The sequence below is a fragment of the Drosophila montana genome, unplaced genomic scaffold, assembly GCF_035044405.1.
Source record: "Drosophila montana isolate Dmon_TW-CO22-7 unplaced genomic scaffold, ASM3504440v1 contig_2668_1, whole genome shotgun sequence".
NCBI classification, from domain to species: Eukaryota; Metazoa; Arthropoda; class Insecta; order Diptera; family Drosophilidae; genus Drosophila; species Drosophila montana.
In genome coordinates, this window is record NW_026997535.1 from 839119 (window position 1) to 863658 (window position 24540).

The 24540-nt window shown below is 41.9% G+C and overlaps 2 protein-coding genes and 1 non-coding gene across 12 annotated transcripts; 1 reads left to right on the forward strand and 2 right to left on the reverse strand.

The window, feature by feature from the left end:
• Positions 1-5402: 5402 nt before the first annotated feature.
• LOC135429632 (vacuolar protein-sorting-associated protein 36) lies at positions 5403-24054 on the forward strand. Of its 10 annotated transcripts, none has more exons than XM_064683988.1 (9): positions 5431-5662; positions 9250-9844; positions 13298-13392; positions 13612-16842; positions 20021-20172; positions 20721-21038; positions 21924-22392; positions 22462-22589; positions 22740-24054. In XM_064683988.1, exons 2-9 carry the CDS (start codon positions 9726-9728, stop codon positions 22830-22832), a joined length of 4605 nt encoding a protein of 1534 aa, XP_064540058.1. In that variant the 5' UTR covers positions 5431-5662; positions 9250-9725; the 3' UTR covers positions 22833-24054. The 10 variants fall into 10 exon arrangements, with proteins under 10 accessions (XP_064540064.1, XP_064540058.1, XP_064540059.1 ...); XM_064683989.1 differs by having other exon boundaries at positions 21927-22392; XM_064683991.1 differs by lacking the exon at positions 20721-21038.
• LOC135429646 (probable insulin-like peptide 5) lies at positions 11418-12178 on the reverse strand. Its single transcript, XM_064684024.1, has 2 exons — positions 11906-12178; positions 11418-11765 (listed from the first exon to the last, which is right to left on the reverse strand). The coding sequence occupies exons 1-2, from the start codon at positions 12093-12095 to the stop codon at positions 11581-11583; spliced, it is 375 nt and encodes a 124-aa protein (XP_064540094.1). The 5' UTR covers positions 12096-12178; the 3' UTR covers positions 11418-11580.
• Positions 12481-12553, reverse strand: TRNAR-UCG (transfer RNA arginine (anticodon UCG)). Its single transcript has one exon. It is a non-coding gene; the product is annotated as a tRNA-Arg (tRNA).
• Positions 24055-24540: the final 486 nt, after the last annotated feature.

Consider the following 24540-nt stretch of genomic DNA (forward strand, 5'->3'; position numbering starts at 1 on the left):
GGATCTAGAATGTGTTCTATGATAAAAACCTTTAATAACATGACTGTATATTGCAAATAATATCTGCGCTAAAATGATTTGTTGCCCTTCTCCGCGATTCTCATGAATTAAAGTAGGTGCTGCAAGTATTCATGCTTTCATAATAAGTGAAGTTTTATAATAAAAAGTGTAATAGCAACCTACTGAAATTGAGTTGAGTCTGCTTAGAGCTGCGCTTCAATTTAAAAGCAACGAATTTCTTAATGCTCTCCTCCTCGATTCTCATGAATTCAAGTAGGCCTTGCTGATATTCGACAAGTCAGTCAGTTGGCTCCAGCGGCCGGTGGAGGAGGCGGTGGACCAGGAGGCGGAGGGCAGGTATGTAGATAAGTAGACTCGTATGTATGTAGATGTATGTATGTAGATGCATGTAAGTATATATGTTTATATGTATATATGTTTATATGTATATATGTATATATGTATATATGTATATATGTATATATGTATATATGTATATATGTATATATGTATATATGTATATATGTATATATGTATATATGTATATATGTATATATGTATATATGTATATATGTATATATGTATATATGTATATATGTATATATGTATATATGTATATATGTATATATGTATATATGTATATATGTATATATGTATATATGTATATATGTATATATGTATATATGTATATATGTATATATGTATATATGTATATATGTATATATGTATGTATATATGTATGTATGTATTTAATGATTATGATAGTTGTGATAATGATAGTTATGGTAATGATAATTATGAAGATAATTATCATTATGATAATGATAATTATCATAATGATTTTGATGATAATGATAATTTTCACAATAATAATTATGTTAATGATAATTTTCATAATGATGATTATGTTAATGATAATTATCATATTGATTATTATGTTGATGATAATCATCATAATGATTATTATGTTTATGATAATTATTATAATGATTATGATGATATTGATAAGTTACACAATGATAATTATGTTAATGATAATTTTCATAATGATTATGATGATAATGATAATTATGATAATTTTCATAATGATTATTATGATAATGATGATGATAGTGATCATTATGGCTTGGCGGCAACAATTCTCAAGGTGGCAATGGAGGCAACTGAGAAGCATGGTCTAAGTATTTTCTGGTTCGTGCCCAAAGCTGGCGTAACATATACATATCTGCTTCTGGTATTACTATAGAAAAAACAGCCCAATCACCAAACTTTTGGCAACAGGGTATAGGAACACAGTAACTATAACTATGGATAATAAGTATATCCATAAGTGTTTATAAGCTGCTTATGTGTGGTGTGAGAGTGCGTGTATGTTTGCTGTGTTCTTGTTATTGTTGTTGTTTGTATTTTCTCTAGATTTCAGCTTCCACACTTTGGCATGCATATATAAACACTCACCTGTTTGGCTCTGTGGCTCTGCCAGCAGGTAGCTGCCAGGTGCTCAATATGCTCATAGAAGGCCACATCCATTTGCAGTGGGATCGGGAAGCTGCTTGGGAACGGGTAAAAGACTGCGACTGGGCATGTGAAAAAAAGGCATATAAATATTTGTACATTATGGCAAAGTATAGTCTGCCTTGCCTCTGCTGCACCTGCCACAGCCAATGCTTTGGCCTCTTGTTCTGCTTATGCTGATGCCACATGAGCAAAACAATTTCAATTCTAATGTCCCATTAATCATTCACAAACATTAAGCATATATTTGTATATTTTTTCGCCTGGCTTTCTAGCGTGAAATACTAAAATGTAATTTCAAGCAGCTTAGTTGGCTGTCAGGTGCTCTCTGAATAGCTTTTTCTCTGCTGGCTGGCTCTGCTGGTGGGATTGATCACCTGACATGATGCTATTGAGTGCCAGCCATGAATTCGCAGCACACTTTCGTTCGCCCCGACGGCTCGGACAGGTATATCAGGCATTTCGAATGCACTAATTGCTGCGCTTGACCGCACTGCATAAAACCCATAAACACCGAAATATATCTCTAGTTGTGTGAAATGCGCTTCATTTAACCAGAAAAACAACAATTACAACTTGTATTCGCTCAGCGAGCAGCAAATATACAAAATTCCAAAAATATATAAACACATAAAACTTAAATATACGAGACGAGGAAGGTGAAAAGAAAAACTAACTAGACAAGGCAATGGACGTAGGTAGCTCGAATACCAGATACCCTGGAAAATCAAGCTGTCAGTTGATTATTAGCTTCATAATTAATGGGAATATTATTTCTGCTTAAAATCTAAATTCTGAAAACAGTGTCCTTTCTTTAAGAAACTAACAGAAAACCAGGATTGCAAACGGCTTAACTTTGCTTTTTCATATATTTTACAAATTTTAATATTAATTTTACTAATTTAAATTTCATATTATTAGTAAAATTGGAATTCATTATTCAAAAAATATTGCTTGTCTATTTGATATATTTGATTTCTACCCAAAATTGGAGTCTACCAAATATGGTTAGATTATTCCATTATTATTAGTGCCCAAAAAGTTTACTATTTTGTATAAAAGAGTTTTTGACACATTAATAATGATTCGGCTTTGAAAGTTGGAAGTCCGAGCAGCTCCTTCAGATCAAGCCCAAATAAGAAGATAATTAAATAAATTTGATTGGAAATGGTTTTCAGACCATTTCGATTTTCGCTATAACTTTGCGCTGCGGATAGTGTATAAAAATTAGTTTTAAAATCGCTCTCCAAAGGCCAAAAATAAATATTGAATATTTAAAAAAGAACGCATTTGAATACATATGTTTTCGCTAGGTAACATACATATAGCGGTTCGTTATAGTGTAGTTAATTAGCTGATGACTATGACTGTGTGTGTAAACGGCTGTGTGTGTGAACCGGTGTGTGTGTGTGTGTGTGTGTGTCTGACTAATATTTATTGCTGTGTGCAGCCTCTTTACGTGGAGGTTGTATCAAAATACGCGATTAGCCAGGCCGACAGGCGAATTTATAAGCTTGTGTGTGGGCGATTGGACCATAGGTATAAGTACTAAGTAGATATATATTTTGTATCTGAATCTTGTAGCTTGGCGTGTGTCTGAGTGTATGTGTGTGTGTGTGTCATAGCTTTCCATTTTCCATGAAACCACAAGAGCAGTAGCAGCAGCCACTTTTCGCTGCTTTAGCGAACTTTTTGGATGAAACGACTTGTGGCAAATGTTGAATGTTGTTGTTGTTGTTGTTGTTGTTGTTGCTGCTGCTGCTGCTGCTGCCGCTGCTGCTGTTGATGGCATATGAAAATACGAACGGTGGAAAAGCGAGCAGCGAGTAACAATTATAATTCGCATCGCGAACGTGGTCACCTCAACCAACAGGCTGTCAGAATCCGTAGTCGTAGCCGTAGTCGCTGACAGTGCACAGCGCCACAATTGCAGGTGTGTGCGCCGAGCGTGTGTGTGCGTGCGGGTGTGTGTGTGTGCTCCTCTGTGTATGTGCGAGTGCATTGTGCATTGTGCATTTGTGCATTGTTATTGTTATTGTGGGGCGAACGTGAAAACCTGACGTCGCCAACAAGCCAAAATTTATATGATATGAGACAACGATACCACAATGCGCGTGTGTGCAATCAAAATTTAATTAAATTGAAAACGAGAATGCAAAAAAAAATGAAATATATATACATATATAAAAAAACGTACCCCATAAAATTGGCCACACAGCTAATTAGCATTTAAAGCGCAATTAGCAATTGAATACAAATTGGCCAACCACTCAAGCAAAAATCATGAAAAACAACCGAAAACTGCATAAAGAAATTCTCAAATAATATAAAAAATAGATAAAAGATACATATGTATATATATATATATATAAAGCAGACTGCAAAACAATTAAATGACATTTTACGAGTTTTTTATTCTATTTGTGTCAAAGCTGCAATAGAAAAAACACGATTTAAAAATTTGTGTCGCGCTGACATCAACGTCGTGAACGTGGACCCAAAAAAGCAAAGAATAAAAAATAAATAAATAAATAAAGTAAAGAATTGAACTCAAAAATAGAATATTTGAGACGTGTTTCTTTTACTCGTGGAGCTGCCGAGGCGCAGCACTAAAAATTCTGTAATAGTCCACGAGGCCACAGCACACACACACACTCGCACACACACGCAAAGATACATATACATAGATATAGATACATATGTATCTATATATCTTTCCTTTGACTGTCGCTGAATGCAGCATCTCTGCCTCGGGTCCATCGACGGACTGACGTTCTGTTTCTTCATATCTTTTTTTTTGTTCAAACATATTTTCCTTTTCATATTTCATTTGTGCTTGTTTTTGTTTTTTGTTTTGTATTTATTTATTTTGTGGGCTATTCCCAAAACTACTTTGAGTGTCTCGAGTGTTGTTCTAGCTCTTGTTGTTGTTGTTGCTGTTGTTTTTGCAGAGAGTGGCAAAAAATATACTTGGATATGTGTCTGTGTGTGGCAAAACAACAGTAGCGTTCGCCACAAGTTGCACTGCAAGTCAATGGGGAAATAAATCAATTTATTAGCTCTACATACCACTTATTAGTCAGAGAGGCTTCACAAGCTAACCCTTGAGGAAGAATAGATTTGAGTCACTTTCGCTATATGTAGGCAGACTGTTTTATCTTAAAATATTCATCAGGCTTTTTTTGACAACAAGCCAAAATTATTCAATCTGATTTATTTAGGGGGCTATCTTTTTAATTACCTACAACAAGGCAGATATATGACATCAAAGTTTCAAACATATTCAAAATCACATGACAAAAGTTTTTATTAAACTAAAATCATTGTCATAATTTCAAAATGTTTAAGTTTGTATAATTTATGTATTTAAAAGAAAATGAATAGCTATGTATAATATAATACATAAATAAATAAATATAAATTTGCGGTGACCATTCACTTATTCATATGGCAATATATAAGTGCATATTTAAGGATGACAAATTTCATGCTTACTAGAGTATTATGAGTTTAGTGAACGACATTTAGAGTTAGCTTAAACACGTATAAATTGCGATTGTTTTCTTTTGAACAACTGCTCAGTCTTCATTCGCATAGCCGTGCACTTTATGCGGGGACGCGACTGTGCGAGTATCGCTCCCCTACGCACACTCACGCACACAACTTTGTTGAGCTGCTGGGAAAACTGCTGTGAAACTGTAGAATGATGAAAAAGCGAAAAGCGAAACGCATGATCATTGCGTAAAGTTTTTCATTTCTATTTTCCTTTACCTACAATCGGCTGCCGCAGCCGCAGCGGCAACAGCAACGGCAACGGCAACGTCTGCCGCTGCCGCAGCCGCTGCCGGAGTCGCATGCGACGTGTTGAGCTCTGCGCCGTATTGTTCCGTTCAGTTCGTTTACAAAACGCCGGTTGGCCGTAACGGCCGCGGAAAAAACGTGGCCGTATACGGGCCGTCCCGCAAATATGTGTCCGGGTGCTCCAGTTTTCCGATAGCGTGTTAATATTTTCCATGAAAAAGCAACTGCTAAGGCGAAGGCGAAGGCGTAGTCGGAAGGCGTGGAAGCTGCAACACGGACACGAAACGAACTTTGGCGATTTGGTGGCATTATTTTTGGATTAAGCAGCGCCAAATTGCAACAGACGGTAAGTGCACACACACACACACACACACACTTACACACTTACACACATATATGTATACACATAAGCAAACTGAATAATCCGCATTAATTAAAATTTTGGGCTGCCTGGGAGCGGAAAAAGAGAAGCGTAAACAAATTATATGTGCCATGAAATATTTAAGCAATTTAACTAAAAACAAACCAAACACGGCGCCATTCTCTAATAATTAAATCAAACAGCAAACTGCAAATGCCTGGCAAGCATTTGGGCAAGCGTTTAGCACACCGCACAGCTGTAGATACAGATACAGATACAGATACAGACACACCTACAGATACAGATACATTTGTATATAGATACATAGATCTGCGAAATTGTTGCGCTCCAATGCAAATGCAACAATATTTGCACCTGATTTCAATGCAATTCTCGTATATTGTTTCTATGGCTACACACACCAACACACACACACACACACACGGACACGCACACACATTGACACTCCATGAAGCCAAAGCTGAGCAAAAAATGCTCGCCCACCCCAACACAACCAACTGCTTCTGGCAGCTGCTGTGCTGTGCGTGCGGCGGCATTTGCTCAGCGGGGGCGGCCACGCCCACAGCGCACACAAGCACGCAGCTCGCAACTTTTTTCGAAGCAATATTTTTTGTGCGCCTGCATTTTTTATGCGAATTTTCGCACAATTCATGCGCACTTTAATACCCTGCTAAGTACACCTTGTCTGTATGTGTGCGTGTGTGTGTGAGTGTGTGTGTACGTGTGTGCAAGTGTAAAACTTTAATTGGGACATCAAGTGGCCGGCATATGCATTGTAGTGGCTGCTGACGCCGCTGCCGCTGCTGCTGCTGCTGCTACTTTGTGAGATTTTCATAATATTTTATTAAATTCTGATTAATTTCCGCAAGTTGGGAAAAGTGTTGCGTGCTTTTGGGCGCACACACACTTATGCAAAAATAGCTCATAACTTGGGCATTTGAACAGCTGCAGGCCACAGCTGCGTTCAGCTCAATTAAAACGCACAAATTGCGAATCAACGAACACACATAAAATTCACACGCACACACACACAGACACACTCATAGACACACGCACACACACGTACATAAAGCGTACGTCATTTCAAGTATTTTGGCCAGAGAGCTAAGCATTTTATTGCATTTCACTGCATTTTGCTGCCACTTTTTGTTTGCCCTACATTCAATAAGCACATAAGGTATATGAGCGGGAATGTTGCACATTTATTGCAACTTAAAAGACAAATTGCCTCTTCTCAAGTGTCTTGAGAACAACTATTTAATAAAGTCTGGCGGACAATCAAGTGAATAAATTTATATTTGTATTTAATTAACAAACAGAAATGTGTCTCCGACGATTTCCATCAATACTTAATTACATTTGGCTCGCATTCAGAGAGAAAGGGATGGGAGAGTGTAAAAAAATAAAAAAATCTTAATTTAACATTAATAAAAGTGTTTACAGTGCAGTTGTTTTCAGTTAAAATGCAATATATATTTGAAGGGAAAGTAATTGTTCATATTAAATTAATAAATAACATAAATAATATCCATCAATAGCTAATTACTTCGACTAGCTAGTGCATAATGAATTAACTGTGCAAATGTAAATTGATTTAAAATCCATATAACAGAGGACGACAGAAAGAGAAAGAACGACGCAGAGTTTCTAACATGAGCTTAACATGGAAAAACATGTAAATTTACAGCTTATTTAGATTAAATGACGGCATTAACATGAAAAATGTACTTCCTAAACGAACGTTTTATTTAGCCAGACTATTTCACACACAACACAAATATATTAAAGATACTTCAATATATGTCATTCGGTACACGATATGTGAAAGTTCAGCACGCTCTCGTGCGTCGTTTGTGCATGTCGCTCTTGCAACATATATTTTTTCATATATTTTCCTTTGAGCTGCAGCAATTTGAGCTGCAGCAATAAGCACAACAAGAATTGAAATTGGAATTATGTTCGTTAACAGTCTGCTATTTCCTCATGCTGGCCGACACATGCACTGAAGAACTGACACATGGGCAGACGGACAGCCGGACCGACGGCCGGACAGACGGCCGGACAGACAGCAGAAATGACGCAAATCTGTATAATGCCATTTGCTCCAAGTTGCTAATTTTATTTGAGGTGACACACAAGGCGGGAATGTACTTGAGAGAGAGCGAGAAAAATAGTGAGAGAGGGAGGGAGAGAGTGTGGGGAGGTGAGAAAGAGAGGGAGACAGTGCAGAATTAAAACTAAGAAAATGAGAATTTCAGGCATTTGTGTATGCGTGTGGAAAATATTATTGTCGAATAGCAAAAACTGAGCATATTTCAATATAAAAGACGTTGTCGCATCTATTTTTAACCCAGAAGCAACAAGAAAAACAAAACTTAACATATATAAATAATAATATTTCAGCAGCCAAAAAGTGCTGCTCAAATTAGTTTAAGATACATTTTTAAATGTGACAGTAGTGAGTGTCTCGATAGGCATTGGAAGACAGAAACCAGAAAAGCCAGAAAAACACAAAACGACAGTCGAAATCTCATAATATTTTGTAATTCGTTTGCAGCAGCTGTAAACGACACAAATAATGAGAATAATAATTACAAAAAATTCGTGTCGCCAGCAACAATTTAAATAATTCGAAATTAATACACATATTATTGATATATATGCAACATACATATGTGATTGATGAGGCTTCCAGTAGAGCTATATATGTATATATATAGATATATAGACAAGTTTATATTGGAATTTTATGTTTTATATATAGCTATATATATTTTTTTTGCAATATGAAGCGCTGACATTGAAGCATTTGCTGTTGATAAGCAACATTTGGAACATAAATACATACATATACATTCTATACATATATTTTATATGCATGTGAAGAATGGCTTCCATATTTGATTTTTAGTTTAAACAAAGTTTGTTTTTTGAATGAATTTGAATAATTTGATTTTTTGTTTGCTCAATTAAATTTTATGCGCAATTTTCAGCAACATTTTAAACAAATATATTGTCCAACAATTTGTTGCAATTAATAAATATGTGAGCATGAATTGGCCAGAGATAAATATTAAAAATTCCAAACAGAATTAAGGCTGAAATGAGACGCAACTCAAAGGGAAGATGCGAATTAAATGAAAGTAAATAGCAATAACAATTAAAAGGCTTATAGGGGATTAAAGAAGTTTACTTATTATGCACATCAAATCATATGAAAATAAAAACAGAATTCTTGAGGGCGTTACAATAAATGTTCGCACTGAAATAAGTATGCGTAATATGGGGGATTAAGTTGTCAACGGGGATTCGGTTTGTTCAACTTGTGCGTGTTGCAGATGACATGAATATTTAAAATTGTAAAAAGCGGAACTTAATGAGCCGGAAATGGAATACGGCTGTAGTCATATTTGTAATCACATGTATGGCTCTGTGACAGCCATAAATAATAAGTAATTCATCAGATTGTGTGCACCCCGCCGCATACATGTAATACATTGCCAATTTATTTATTTAACTAACGCATCTCGCATTTGACATTTTAATTACAGAACGAACAACGAACCACGATTAACGATTTAAATTAAGCTACTTACCAGCGGGCATACGCAGATTTATTGAAGCTAGGGTAAATTGTTTAGAATTGCCGCAACAACAACAAGAGCAACAACAACAACAACAACAATAGCGACAACAATTGTTAAGTCTTTAAGCGGCCTAGTCTCTTAAAACTTGCGCTCCAAAAACACGAGGCTAAACTGAAATTTTCAAATATTTTTTTATCAACGATAATTTAAAAGTTTTCCAAGACAAGCCGGACAACAAATAGCAGGAAGAAGCAGCAGCAGCAGCGAACAAAATCGAGCAAAAGCAAGTGAATAAACAAGCTGAAAAAAGAAGCAGCAGCAGAAGCTCAAGTGAAGACAAGCCAAACAACACGAGCAACAGCAGCAACAGCAACAGCAAAAGCAACAGCAACAGCAGCAACAACTTGAACAACAGCAACAAGAGCAACAACTACTGCAAAATGGCTGCCGTACAGCGGAAACTTGTGCACAAGCAATTCAATTCACCAATGGGCCTCTACTCCCAGGAGAACGTTAAGGCCACGCTGAATCGCGAGCTGAAGGCCTTCGGGGCCGACGGGTAAGTTAAACGAAATGATTCCCTAACACATTTAAATGCATAATTTCATAGAAACTGGGCGAAAGCGAAAGATGAAAGGCTGCCCGTTAATAAAAAAAAAAAATGGAAAAATAGAAAAAAGGGCAAATGTCGGCCTTAGTTAGCCCCCATTATGAGGTTAGCCTCCATAGAAAGAAAAATAGGCAGTCATTGCCATTATATCTTGTATCTGAGGCTGCTGCACAGGTGCACGGCTGAGAACACATTAATATACAGGGTATATATAGTATATACACTATATGCACATTAGTGTATGTTTGTGTGTGTGTGTGCCTGTATATATAGAGGATGATATAGCGCAGCTGCGAGGCGCACTTTGTGCACTGCAGCGCAACGACAACGGCAACTGCGACGCCAGCAGCAACAGCAGCAGCAGCAGCTCTGCCAGCGACAACTGTTGGCGATTTGTAGTTGCAGTTGCTTTCAATTTGTATCTCACACATACACACATACACACGCGCACACAGGCAGCGCACAATTAAAACCGCTTGACTTTTAATTGTAATTACCAAATGCTACACATAAGTAGCAGCAGCATCAACAACAGCAGCAACAACAACAACAGCAGCGCGTATCTCAAAGATGCTGTGGACTTGAAAATTGTAGCTGCTGCTGCTGCGGCGGCTGCTGCTGCTGTCGCCGCCAAAACGGGCAACAACAACATATTATCTCTGGCATTGTTGTTAGCAATTGTTGTTGAAATAAACCGGCCTAAACTGCGCCACACACTCTAAGTAGCTTTTCAGTTATTCGGTGTCTATGCGTGCGACAAAACGTGTGCAACAGCGGCGGCAGGCAGAAAACAAAAGTATCTTTTTAACAATTTAATTACAAAGCAAGTGAAAATTAAAGCGCCCCAAGCAAACAAGCCGAACGCAGACAGGCTGACAGACAGACTTTAAACGCGTTCGCGTGTGCACACACAAAAAGTTATCAAGTTTTGCTGCTGTTTGGGCCAAAACACTTGCCAGCAGCAACAACAACAGTAACGACCATCTCCAGCGGCCTTTCACAATGTATGTTAATAATCGCAGCTGCGAGATACTTTTGCAAACTTTATATAAGTGTTAAACAATTCTCTAACGATCGATGAGTCACACGCACAAATTGGGAGGGGGCACGAGCAGGTGGGGAGCGTGCCAGGGGGCCAGCAGGGTGGGGTGGGTTGCATTTAGTTGCAACAACAACAACAATGTCAACAAACACAATGCAGGCGCCTAGCCAAAAGTTGTGATGCATCTTTTGACTGGCTGCCATAGCAAGTGTGACTCACAGTAGGATGCCTAAAAACTACAGTGAAGCACAAATACAAAGGGCGAACAAGTGTGAAAATATATAATCTCTCACTCTAACAAGAGTCTTTAGAGAGCACAGACTAGTTGTATCATAGGTGAGACATAGCTTTAGATATATATTGAAAAGATTTGCCAAATCTTTCTAGTAGACTGACTTTTGGTCAGAGGCAGAGCGAGCATCTAGCTGGATAGATAAGATAAAATATGCATGAAATTGAAGAAGCAGTCTTTTTTACTGGTTTCATTGAAGGTTATTTATTTACTCCATATTATATTAGGCGAACCAGTTTTTGTACACTTGCTTTAATAGGACTACATGCATATAGTACATATATATGTGTGCATATAAGGGAATACGAATTGGAGTTGGAATCATAAGTGGTTACTTTTGGCAATTCAGGTTTAGTTTCCGCAATACTGTAGCATTTCCTGCCTCGTGCAGGGCTTGCGGCAACATTCATCGACAACGCCGCGCATTAGCCGCCTGGTGGCCGTCAGGGAATTCCTTGGCGGCAATCCCCAGAGCGTGTCCCTGTCCTCCACATCGTTCGTCTCGTACTGCTGCTCCACATAGTCAAAGAGATCCACTGCAATGCAGAAATGCGTTAATGCAAATTGCTGTTCGAATCAAAGCCAATCAGCATAAGCAGCAGCAGCAGCAACAGCAGCAACTGTTGCCGCAGTTACGGGCGCAGTTGCAGCCAGAGCTACAGTAAGAGATACTTACACGAGCCGCGCTTGTGGTGCTGAAAGGAGCCGAAGTTACCCTTGCAGACCATGTAAAGTGCATCGGTCAGTTTTGAGCCACACACCTGATAGCTGGGTATAGAATTGGCGCTGCAAAATCCCATCAGCAGCAGCAATAGTAAAGGCAGCAAGAACATCGGCTGCAGCTGAGTTTGTTTGGTTTTCGCCATTTTGTGCTGCTGGAATTTTATCGATGCTGGATATTGTGCCTCGTTAGATGCCACACAAGATGTGATGCAGTTCCGTGGCAAATCTAAGGCTTTTATATCAGTTGCTGGTGGCGCTCGCTTGTCAGTCTCGATTAATTTAACCTGGTCACCGGGTTCTGGGTCAATGTGGGCTGCGCCGCATGCAAAAATCCAAATACCAGGGCAATAGGTGGGTTAGCTAGACGTCTTCTTAGTGGCCGTATTAATTTATGCCCAAGACGACACGCGGCCTCCAGCAAAATATATAATTAGAATAAATAACACGTAAAATACCAAAACAAAATCCAGAGTATAAACAGAAACAAAAATATTGAATGAAAAAAAATAAAAAAAATTTAATTCTCTTCGACCGTGACAGGACTCGAACCTGCAATCTTCGGATCCGAAGTCCGACGCCTTATCCATTAGGCCACACGGTCTTGTTGAAATGATTCGTCCAATCGTGCAGTTAAGCGGTTCACAGCACGCGAAAACGTTTTATTTTCGTATACAGTTTGTACTGACTGCCGACAAAGCAGTGCAAACACTCATAGGGCATAGCAAGCAGTCTCAGTTATACTCAAACTGTATGCCAGTGGCCCTACAACTGTAATGGCAACAATTCTATTTTTACACATTGACATAAATATTTTAGATACATATATATTGAGAACTACTTATAGCACCCAAGTATCGGCGCTAAGTGCCAGCTGGAGGCTGTTTATGTTTAAGTTTAAGAATTTTGACTGCAAAAAAAACATACAGAAAAAGCTTATTGTAGTTTATGCCCTGAAATTTGGCAATTAGCACTTTTCTGAGAAGCTCGTTTCCTCTTGATTAATTTTGCAATACAAACAAAAATATTATTAAATTATGCAATTTGAAAATAGCTTACTGCAAACTAGGGGGAATGCTTATATATATATATATATATTCTTTTTTTACGGGTTGTTTTCACATTTTGCTTATCTCTTCAAACGTCACCTCGATCTAGGGGTCATGAAATCTTATCATATTAACTGTGTGCAATATAAAAATAATCTTGCTGGAATTTTGTGTACTTTAACTACAGATTTGGGTTAAATTAATAAAAACTTTGTTCTAATTTCATTTTAAACATAACAAAATAAGACTTTGACCTAAAAAATTAACATTTTAATTGGCTTTAATTGATTTTATTTCAGGATTGAAATCGACGATCAAATCACAAAACCCCTGAACTTGGCCAACTCGGCCGTTCTGCGCGCTGTCGAGGAGGAGGAGCAACAAATCAAATGCGGTAGGTGCCATTTGTTTGCTTGTATATGTATATATATATATAAATGTGTGTGTATATGAGTGTGCAGTTTGTCCAAACACGAACAACAACATAGAGAAACCTTGTGCAACATTCAACAAACAAACAAACAATGTGCTCGTGCCCGTGAAATGTTTGTTGGTGTGCAAATTATATTTATTTGAATTTGAATCGAAACCCAAACCCGCGAACCCATCGCAGGCGACTTTTATGCGCGTCCGAGGCAAAGTCGCACGCGGCAGCGGGATTCGGAGGACCCCAAATCCCCGGTGGAGCCGCCGCATCATGCGCTGCATCAGCAGCTGCTTGATCAGATCAAGACACAGTATCTGAGCCATCAGCATGACGTTGTCATTGATCGGGACACGGTGCTGCGCATCAATCGCATGTCCACCACGCGCCGTCATCTGCTCAGGCGCGATCACAGCTGGCCGCCCGGGGAGCAGGAGGCGGCGGGCACAGCAACAGTCCACAGCGTCACGCCCTCGCCGACGCACAGCATCGATGTGCTGCGCGAGAAATTCAACAGTCCCACGCGAATTGTGGAGCCGTCGCCGCGAGAGGTGCGCCAGCAGCGTATCCAGCTGGAGAGCAGCGCCAGCCCAAAGCAACAAAAACAAGGCAACACCCCGCCGCCTAACGCCAAGCCGCAGGATGAGCCAAAGGGCAGCAGCTGCCGGCAGACGCCACAGGCCAAGGGCTTCTCGGCGCCAGAGACCAAAGCTGCGGACGCAGACATTGGCCTGGTGGCGCCCAAATGCGAGTACTACGAACAGTTGATGCACCAACGCCCGACGACGCCCACACTGAAAGCCAGCAGCAACTACCGCCCACGACTGAAGCGTCAATCGTATTCCCTGGATCGCGGACGAGCCCGCAAACGGGCCGTGGCCATGGGCGGTGGCACGGAGCTGCCCCCACCCAAGCCACGGAATGGGAGTGGCAGCGGGAATGGGACACCGAAAGTGCAGCGTCGCAGCATCAAGCTGGCCACCGAGCTGAAAATCAGCTACGACACGGACACCGCCAACGATGGCGACAGCGAGGAGGAGCCCAAGGCCAGCGCCGCTGCGGCCGCTGTTGACATCGATTTGGAAACGTTGCCGCTGCCAGCGACGCCCAGCGAAAGGGCAGCCACAGCTGCAGCCGCAGCAGCCGCTGACACGGCCAAGCTGATGACCAAGAGCTTGCCAAGAAAAGCCGCCACGGTAATTGACAGCCTGGCACTTAAGCAGCAGCAGCAGATGGCGCTGGCCCTGGCCACGGCGGCATTCGATGCCCAGTCGAGCGGCGGTCGCATTATACCAGTCACAGTCAGCGCTGAGACGTCGCGTTCGGCCCATCCTGGACAGCTGCTGGGTAGTGTGCAGCAAATCTACGACGACGCCTGCAGCTATCTGCGCCAGGATCAGCAGCAGCCCAGCATGACGCCGCCCACCAACACAGAGGATACCACGCTCCCGGCCACATATGTGAGCGCCACCAAAGGCATCAAGCTGCAGCGCCAGGACAGTGCGCCCAGATTGAAGCCACAGGGCAGCCATCAGAGCTGTATACCGACGCCACCACCGCTGCCGCCACCGCCGCCGCCGCCGCTGCTGCAGCTGCGTGCCAAGACGCGGCAGGAGGCAAAGGATATGCAGGCGCGTCGCCAGGGCGGCATCTATGACAGCAATCCAGAGACCCTGCCAGCCCTGGCCAAGCAGCACGAGGCGCATGTGGAGATTGCCCAGCTCGAGGCGAAGTACGCGCACATCCAACAGTCCATCACGGAGCATCTGCGTCAGATTGATGCGTACATGGAGAATGCCAAGACTGCCTTGCAGCGCACAGTGCAGCCCACGCCCACGCCCACTGAGCCACCACCATCAGCAGCAGCAAAACCACTGAGCAGCGGCAACCACAACAACAACAATGAGCTCTGGGATATGTTTGCCTCGCGGCAATCGCCCATTCTGGCCGTGGAAAGTCCACTGCAGGCGATACTGCGACAAATATACTGCCGCGCAGCTGGGATACAGCTGCTGCCCAAGGAGCAGGTCATGTCGGAGATGCACCTGCAGCCCGTCATGCCCGCAGAGAACGTGCCAATTGTGGAGCGCGCACTGGAGGATTTGCACAAGATAGCCATTGCGCTGGACAGCGATGAGCACGCGCTGCTGCACGTAGAGCACAAGACGACGCCAACAGCGGCCAAGGCGCAGCACGTAGTCATCGCGGAGGAAGAGGAGCAGCAGCAGCAACAGCAGGATACGGCAGCAACAGCCTCACACGTGGCTGTGGAGGAGGGGGACTTAAGCTTGGACTACAGACATGTGTCGGATGTAATTGCCAACTACGAGCAGCTGTCGACGGGCAAGGCAGCAGCCACAGCGCAGCGCCAGGAGCTGCCGCTAGGCACAGACAAACAAGACAAACAAAGCCCCACAAATCAACTGGGCGGAAAAGAAAGCACTGTTAAGCACCAGGTGCAGCAGGAATCAATTTCACAGAAATCAATAAAAGAGAAAGAGGAGCTGGGGGAGGAAAAAAAGAAGTTAAAGGAGCAGCAGCAGCAGGAAACTGTACAACCGGAGGAGAAGTTAAAGGAGCAGCAGCCGGAGGCGGAAGCTGAGCAGACGGTCACGCCAGGCTGCCCGCACGAGCCGACAGCAACTGAGGACATCCTGGGCGGCAGCTGCTGCGCCATTTGTGGCGAGTGTCGCGACTCGCCACACGGCTGGGGCAAGCTCACCAAGGCCGATCAGTGGCGCTTCGATAATCTGCAGAACGAGCCGCTGGCCAATTACAAATCCACCTATGAAATTCGCAGTCCCTATGTCTCGCGCCAAATCTCCTGGGAGGACACGCAGCAGCAACAGCCACAGCCACAGCAGCGCGAGCCCAAGGAGCAGCTGCAGCGTCAGCGCAGCGTTGTCGAGATTGTGACCACGCCAGCAGCAACAGCTGCCCCCGCCGAGTCCAAGGATTGGCAGCTCAGCCGTTCGCCCAGTCCGCTGCCGTATCGCAGGTATCCGGCGCCGCTGATTGACACAGCGCAGCGATGCAGCTCGCCCTTTGGCCTGAATGCAGTGCAGCCGAAAGGCTCGACCACGCCCACGCCCACGCCCATGGAGGCCAAATACACGCATGTATCCCAGCTGGAGGGCCACAATATTGGGCTGTTGGTGAGCACCGCCACCGAACCTCTGCAGCTGTCCATGTCCGCCTCGTCCTCTTTGCTGGCGGCCACACCACCGACCACGCCCCGCTGCAACTCACAGCCGCCGCCCTTTGAGTTCCTCGTGCAACATGGTCTGGGCGCACAGGCAGAGCTGCCCCACTTGGAGCTGGGCTTCAAGTCGCTGGCGGGCAGCGAGGAGCGCCTGCGCGACTTCAGTGTCCATCGATCCTTCGATAATGTATCGCCACGCCCCTATATAGGCATTGAAGGTGCGTTGCAAATCCTTGTGCTGTCATTATGTTTGTGGCATGATGATGCTCCTCCGATTTGTGTCCCAATCAGCCCGTAAATGTGTTTATGTGAACAGTGTCTAATGCAACTTGGTTTTTGGATGTGATCTTATCTGGTAAACGAAAGCTAGTGAAACCTATTTAAAGAGTGTGGAGATACCCTGTAAATGTGCTTTCTTATATGTACACACACATACATACTCAAAGCACGTACACATCCAGCTTCTTCTTCTATGAGTCAAATACTTTGAATTTTTCATACTTTAATAACTTCTGTGTGTATTGCGCTATCGTATTTAAATTTTCAGGGAATAAGTATGGCAATTAAATGTTTGCATATACCAAGAATCAAAGCTAAGCCAAAAAAATGATATTTTGAAAGACGCGAGAAGTGAATTGCGAATCTCACGTGCCATAGCTTTTATATGCTGCGACTTGTGATTTCAAAGGAAAATACTTGATATATTTAGGTCCATTGTTTGCCCATTCTAAAAATCATCGCAGGCACTACAAAGTAAATATTTTCGATGTTTAAAATGCCTTAGCTTGCACCCAATTCTATCGTAGATAACTAATTATTCATTGTTATTTATAGGACAGCTCAAAATTGACAGCAGAAAGAAGATAGAAAGAAATGTTCAAGTAAAATGACAAATTTCAAATATTTCGCCAGGTGCTTTCAAGGAACAGACTAGGTCATAGAAACCTCACAGAAGAGCAATGGGTATTGAAATTATATAAATAATATTATCTTTATAAGTTGGACAGGCAATCAGTCGTTTTAATGGGAATTCAACGAAAGAACTATATCGATTTGACACTCATGCAATATTTATCGGCTTACATCTAACCGAAACCTTCTTGTTCCTCAGATTTACATTTATCTCCGATCTCTGGCAGCCGTCAGAATAATATTTCATGTTTAACAAGCGTATAGACAACTATTTGTTTATACTTATTCAATGTCTTACATTGTAGATAATATATAGATTTATATATATATGCGTATTTCTACAAGATTGCTAATAATTTTAATGAGCCAACATTTGTCGTACACCTGTGAGAATACGTTTAAAAACAGATTTATTTTAGCTTATTGTTAGCCCAACAGTCGAGAGTCGTTTAAATTTAGCCACAAACTAGTCATCAGCCCAACCCCTAGAATCGGGAATAGCTATAGACCCAATGAGCTATATAGCCACAGGCACTTAAGTCACATCCAAACAGACAAACAGACTAAACGCAATGGACTTGGCGACAAGTTGAATACAGCTGCCCGCCTACTTGATTTGCCAAACGAAGCATTAGCCATAATGTCAAGTACTTATGGCTGGCCCAGGCCCAGGTCCGATGTGATCCGATATGATTTACAATCCCACAATCTATAATGTGGCATACGGCTGCACGTATTGCAAACCGATTTTTATAATTAAACAGAACAAGCCAAAAAAATATGTGCAAAATATGTATCTACAAATATATACCTGTGTTTGTGTGTATACCCTTGTGCCTTGGACCGAGCAGCATTTCAAGGTGCGGCACAAATCAAAAATCGAAGGTGTAAACAATGCAGACGCAGCACTTCAGGAGCGGGCAATGGTCTGCGGGAGCGGGAGAGGGAACGGGCAGCGGGGGGGGGGGGTGGGCGGCGTTTGCCTTCAGGCCGAAGCATCGTTAACAGCAATTTAATTTGCGAGTATTTAGCGCGCCTCGATTTTCAGTAATTTTCTTTTGCGAAAAACACACTCGCCTCACACTTCCCCTCACCTGCTCCCTCTCTGCTCTCCCTCTCCCCCTCTCCCACACACACTTTCTCTCTCGCGCTCTATATGTGTGTGCAAACACCCATACCATTGTGGATTAGCTTTCGGATCTGTTGAATATTTTCCTGAGCATCTCGCGCGGGCACCTCCACACTTAGTAGCATACATCGAAGGCACAAAGATATCGCGCGGCCAACGCGAACGAATTAGCAATAGAAATAGAAATAGAAATTTAATTGAAATTGATTTTTAAATTTATCAACGATCAATATCGAGATTCGACGAACAAACAACAAGGAAACAATAACAACATTAAACGAAACGCGCGCCAGCAAAAATTGTTGCTGCCAATTAATTTGCATATAATATTTTTTAACCAACGAATTATTTGTGGAATTCCTAACTAAACAATTTGTTGTTGTGGTTTCTTTCTTTGACAACCTTCAATATTAAAACGATCAATTAATTAAATTCGCATTACGTAACGCTCTTATTGTTGTCTGTGTGTCTGTTTGTTTGTGTATATAAGAAAAATTATAATTATTGTGTGAAAACTCACGCACACTCAGCGCCACACACACAGAGATACACTCACACATACAGAGACACGCTGTTATTTTATACCCAAAAACAAAATCATAAAAAATAAGAAAAGCTAAGAAAATATCAAAATTTATTTTTACGCGCGGCGCTCGATCATAAATAAGTAGCCAGCATCTAAAGGAAAACTCATAAGAAAAGTTTATAGAAAGGAAAAGCACACACAATGGGCGCACAGTGGAGACTGATAAACCAAAACTACAAGAATATGGAGGGTAAATTTTGTTCAATCTTGATAAGAATTTCACATTCAACTTGACTGACGACAGGCGTTAACAATTGTTGCTGCAGCGGCAACATGTTGCATGAACAGCAGCCAGAGATGCACCCACCCAGCTGTCAATGCTGTCATCATCAGCATTGTTGTTGTTGCTGTTGTTGTTGCTGCTGCTGCAAATTCTTTGTTTTTGAATCGTCAGCTAAATTTAGACACAATGACAACAGCGTATGATTTGCAATTTGAAATTCGAAAAGTCTCGCACTCTTCAGTTGTCTGAAATAATGTTTCATTTGCTGAATTGTACACTTTTAATTGGCTTAAATCATTCTCAAATTGTTTGTCTTGCATCTGAGCGAGTATCTTTAATAATCGCCCCAAGGCCAACGACGCCCACGTCTGCGCGCGTGTTGGCCGCATTTTGTTGTCTTATTTGCCACCGACAACACACACACACACGTACACACACACACTCACGCACGAACACACACATATATTATGCATGCATATTTTACATAGCACAGTTTTTAATGCATTCTCTGGCCGCACTCTCGACCCCCCCTTCTTCCCGTTGCAGGTTACAAACGCGTCGCCTGGCCACCAGCCTCTGAGGAGCGCATCGTGCGTGAGTTTACACCACAGCCGCCGTCACAGAGCCCGGCGCCCGGCAGCGGCGGATACTATCCACAGTCTGGCGGTCAGCCAGTGCCCAGTGCTGCTCCAGCTCAGGTAATTGTGCCAGCCAAGCAACCAGCCTTAGTCAGACCCTTGATTGTATATTTATATATATATATATACGCAAATACTTAATTAGTTTATCGACTTGACTTTTGTACATACTGTGTTAATTGTAAATATAATTGTTACTCAATCTGCAACTGTCATTGGGTATCTGGTGAGGCACATTTGTAAATACAATGCATACTCCCTCAACACACAAATGCACACACAAACACACACACAACATTCACCCATCCACCCACTAACAAGGAATACTCACTGCCAACTTGCAGGGTCCCATTTATAACAACGTTCAGCCCCGAACCCAGCCTCAACAGCACCAACAACCACAGCAACCACAGCAACCACAGCAACCACAGCAACCACAACAATCACAACAGCCACAACAATACCAGCAACCCGCCCAAAATGTATATGGCCCAACCACTAACTATGCGTCAAACGGTTACGCACCAGCAACAGTTACTGCAGCACCTGCAGCCCAAGCCCCAGCTAATAACTATAACTATCCACAACAACCCGTCCAATACACACAGGCTCAGTTCGATAGACAACCCTCGAGGGAGCCTGTGCAGGCGCCTGCCGCGTCCTACCCACAGCAGCAACAGCAACAGTTGCCGCCGCAGCAGCAGCAGCAGCAATACCAGCCGACTTACCAACAGCAACAGCAGCCGCCCATTCACGCCGTAGACAATGCGGGTGCCGGTTGGAAGCATATTGGCGCACCGGCGCCCAAGACACACAACGACTTCACGGCTGGAGGCGTTCCACCTGCAGCTGCCTATGCGCCCTATCAGCAACAGCAGCACCAACTGCAACAGCAACAATATCAACAACAACATTATGTACAGCAGGTAGCGTTTGGCTAAATGGATTTATAGCCTGGCTTTGGCATTGGCCCCTGTTGCAAGAAACTTTTGCTGCTGCTGTCTATCTACACAAAGTTGAGAATCCCTTTCTAGGCACTAACCCGACTTATAAGTAGTTTAAAAATGTGTTTATGCCTGCCGCAGATACACGAACTGACGACTTTAATAATGTTTATATTATTTTTTACACGAAGAGAAATGTGTTCATAATATTTTTTTTTTTTATTTCAAACAAATATTTTTGGAGGCTCTCGGGCACCTATTTAAATATTTGATTTTTTATTTACTTTTTGGAATTCTCTTCCTTGATTGTTGACTGTCAGTGCACGTAGAGTGCGGCACGTGTAAACCCCAACCCTAGCGCAAAACTAGGCCATATCCCAGCGCTGTATATAAACCCTTCCACCTATATCCAACTATGCATACATTGTAGCTGTCACATTTAGTTGCCATTAACCAAAGTTCTCACATTCTCTCACTCACGCTTTCTCTCTCTCTCTCTCTCTCTCTCTCTGCTCTGCTTATTCTATGCAAATTACAGCTGTAAACTGCGAACTGCTGCTAATGCTGAATTAATGAAATTACTGACAACAACAAAGAAAAACCCCTTCCACGCCTAGGCACTAACTTAATTTTCCGATTCTGTTCTCTATATACCTGTAACTGTATAATTGTCTTTCTTATCTCTTTACTCCCACATATCTATTCGTATCTGTATGTGTATCTGTTACTGTATCTGTTTATCTGTTGCACTCGCACCCACCAACCACCACCACCACATCCATAACCTGTCTCTATTGGCACCTGAAACTGAAATTCCATGACTCGCATGTCTTGCACCACCAACACAACCACAACGACAACCAACAGCAGCAACCACAGCAACAATATGGTGCGCCGGCCTACGACAACTATCAGCAGCAGCAACCCCTCCAACAGCAGCAGCAGCAGCCGACAGCTCCGCCGCACTGGCAACAGCAGCAACAGCAGCCGCAGCAACAGCAGCAGCCGCTGCCACAGGCACAGCAGCAATATCAGGCTCCATACCAGACGTCGGCTTATCAACAGCCACAACAACAACCTCAAAATTATCCACAGCAAAATGGTGGCACTAACTATGCTCAACCACAATACAATTCTTATTCGCAGCCTCAGCAGCAGCAGCAGCAACAGCCACTGCAACAGCAGCAACAGCTGCCCTACTCGCAGGATCAGACTGATCTGCAGCAGGGCTATCGTGGCGCCAGTCCTGGCATCATAACGCTGCGCAAGGAGGCGCCCGTCTCACAGAAGCCAGCGCCAGTTTACACTTCGCAGCCAGCCGCCGTCAGCTATCAGGGTGAGAGCAGCTACAGCAGCAACAGCTGGCGCGGGTTTACAATTGCCATCTTATTGTATCTAATTGCAGGAGGCAGCAAATTGCGCGGAGATTTGAAATGGCCACCACCGGAGTACAAGGAGGCTGCTGTACGCGAAAACGAGGAACGTCGCCTGTTGGCGTTGGGCCCCGTTTGCCGTCCCCGAAGAGTCAATCGTGTACGTAGGGCGCCTTAAAGATAATTTCATGTCATTCATGAATTTAATTTCCTAAAAAAACGGTCGCTGGTTCGAAGCAAAGCGTCTGCAGCCCTGTCTGTTACATTTCCTAAACTTAAGACTCTTTTTAATCTCCGGTTATATTGACAGGACTACACTTCCTTCTTTGCCAAGCACCAACTGAACAACGGCTATCCCAGCTACAAGGTGCCACCAGGCACTCAGCACATGTTTGGAATTTAAGCAACAGCTCAAATTGTGGCTAGATAAAGAAGGAGCATCAACAGCTCAAAAAGCAATGGAAAAATTGATCAATGGAACCCACTTCATATAACAATAACAATAATAATAATAAAAAACGACCATGTATATGTTACTAAAACGACGACTAACGAATCAAACTATATACTATAAAAACTATATATGTATATTGTTATACTAATTTTAAAACGTTACTAACAGAGCAACTTTATATACGTATCTATCTATTTATCATTATTTATATAATTATGCCAAACGAAACGATTATCAGGGTACGACGTACGCCCCTTACTTCTATAAACACTTCAGAGCTCATATGTCATATTTCGTATGATATATGGACGCTGTATGTGAAACAGAATAGGATTTTATTATTTTGTATGCTGCATAGCATATTGGAGCATATGCATAACATAGATACAAATGCTTATGAAGTATGCCTTTATGTTTGCCAATTATGTTTAAGTTGAGAATTAATATGATACTAGCAAGAACGAGACCTAGCAAATGAAATGGATATGATATGGAAAATGAAACCTTGTTATGCTTATATATTTAAAAAAACCAAAATCAAAACAAAAAAAAAACGAACTAACATATCTAGCAATCTACTATATATACTTATCGCAATGTTTTACTTTATAGACCGTGCGGGCAGCCACGCCTAGAAACACGCCCATTGCGCCCATGCTTAAGAGAATATATTTGGGTTAGTTTACTGTAAATTGAATCGATAGAACCCACATATATGGTCTTGAGTCTGGGCCTGCTTAGGGTCGGATTTCTAGGCGCTGCCTCGCACTGCGTCGCAATTGTTAAAATAGTTTGAGTTTGCATGATTTTTTTGTCTATATTTTGTTCTATATCTACACAGATATATATGTTTATTTACGATTATATTGTTAACGAGCATATTATAAAAAAAATGTCAATGGTCCGTTGAGTAAGTTATGTGCCAAACAGTTAATATGGCAATTCAGTGAGTTTATCAAATGTCAAAATCACAAATCAAATATGTAATTGTCTCTGGGCGACACGGACAGGGCCGCATAGCAGCTTGCTCCTTGCCGGCAGGCAATAATATGAGGATGCCTTTGCCTGCTGCACGAGCGGGGAGATCTGAGTTTTGTGCGCGCCCTGAGGTGCCGCCTGGATGAAACCCAACACTCTGACTTACCCAAAACAAACAAAAAAAAAACCAAAATATGACCAACAAATGTCAAAAGAATGAAATGAATTGACGTTACGTATACAATTTGTTGTATAACAATGAGAACTATAAACACTAAAATCAAATAAATGGCTAGTTTTTGAATACTCGCGACGAGAGAAGTGCGGCATATGTGTTTTTTTCTTATTCTCTTAATGGATGATAGGTGTTCCTTGTGGTTTATACAAAGGTTTTCACATTGCTCTTTATTGAAACTTTTGTATTGCATTGCTAAAAACTATTATATTCACAATGATAATCGTAATTGTTATTATAATAATAGTTATATCGTTATAGTACATATTGGTTTTAATAAATAACTAAAAGTAAGGCCAAATCAATTTCATACTCAATTTCAAATACAGCGTGTTTTCAATGCGCTTTACCTTTCTGGAATTTCTCTCGTTAGGCTTACTTCTTGATTAAATTTACTTTTTGTTGTGGCACTTTTGTGTGTGTTCGTGTGTGTTTAGAAATTAA

What these genes read in the sequence shown, in the direction of transcription:
- LOC135429632 (XM_064683988.1), top strand. Translation starts at nt 9,726, where the DNA reads ATGGCTGCCGTACAGCGGAAACTTGTGCACAAGCAATTCAATTCACCA. An exon ending in AGCCGCCGTCAGCTATCAGG is followed by an intron (nt 22,393 to 22,461) that starts GTGAGAGCAGCT and finishes ATCTAATTGCAG; the next exon opens with GAGGCAGCAAATTGCGCGGA. An exon ending in GTCCCCGAAGAGTCAATCGT is followed by an intron (nt 22,590 to 22,739) that starts GTACGTAGGGCG and finishes TTATATTGACAG; the next exon opens with GACTACACTTCCTTCTTTGC.
- LOC135429646 (XM_064684024.1), bottom strand. Translation starts at nt 12,095, where the DNA reads ATGGCGAAAACCAAACAAACTCAGCTGCAGCCGATGTTCTTGCTGCCT. An exon ending in GCACCACAAGCGCGGCTCGT is followed by an intron (nt 11,766 to 11,905) that starts GTAAGTATCTCT and finishes TCTGCATTGCAG; the next exon opens with TGGATCTCTTTGACTATGTG.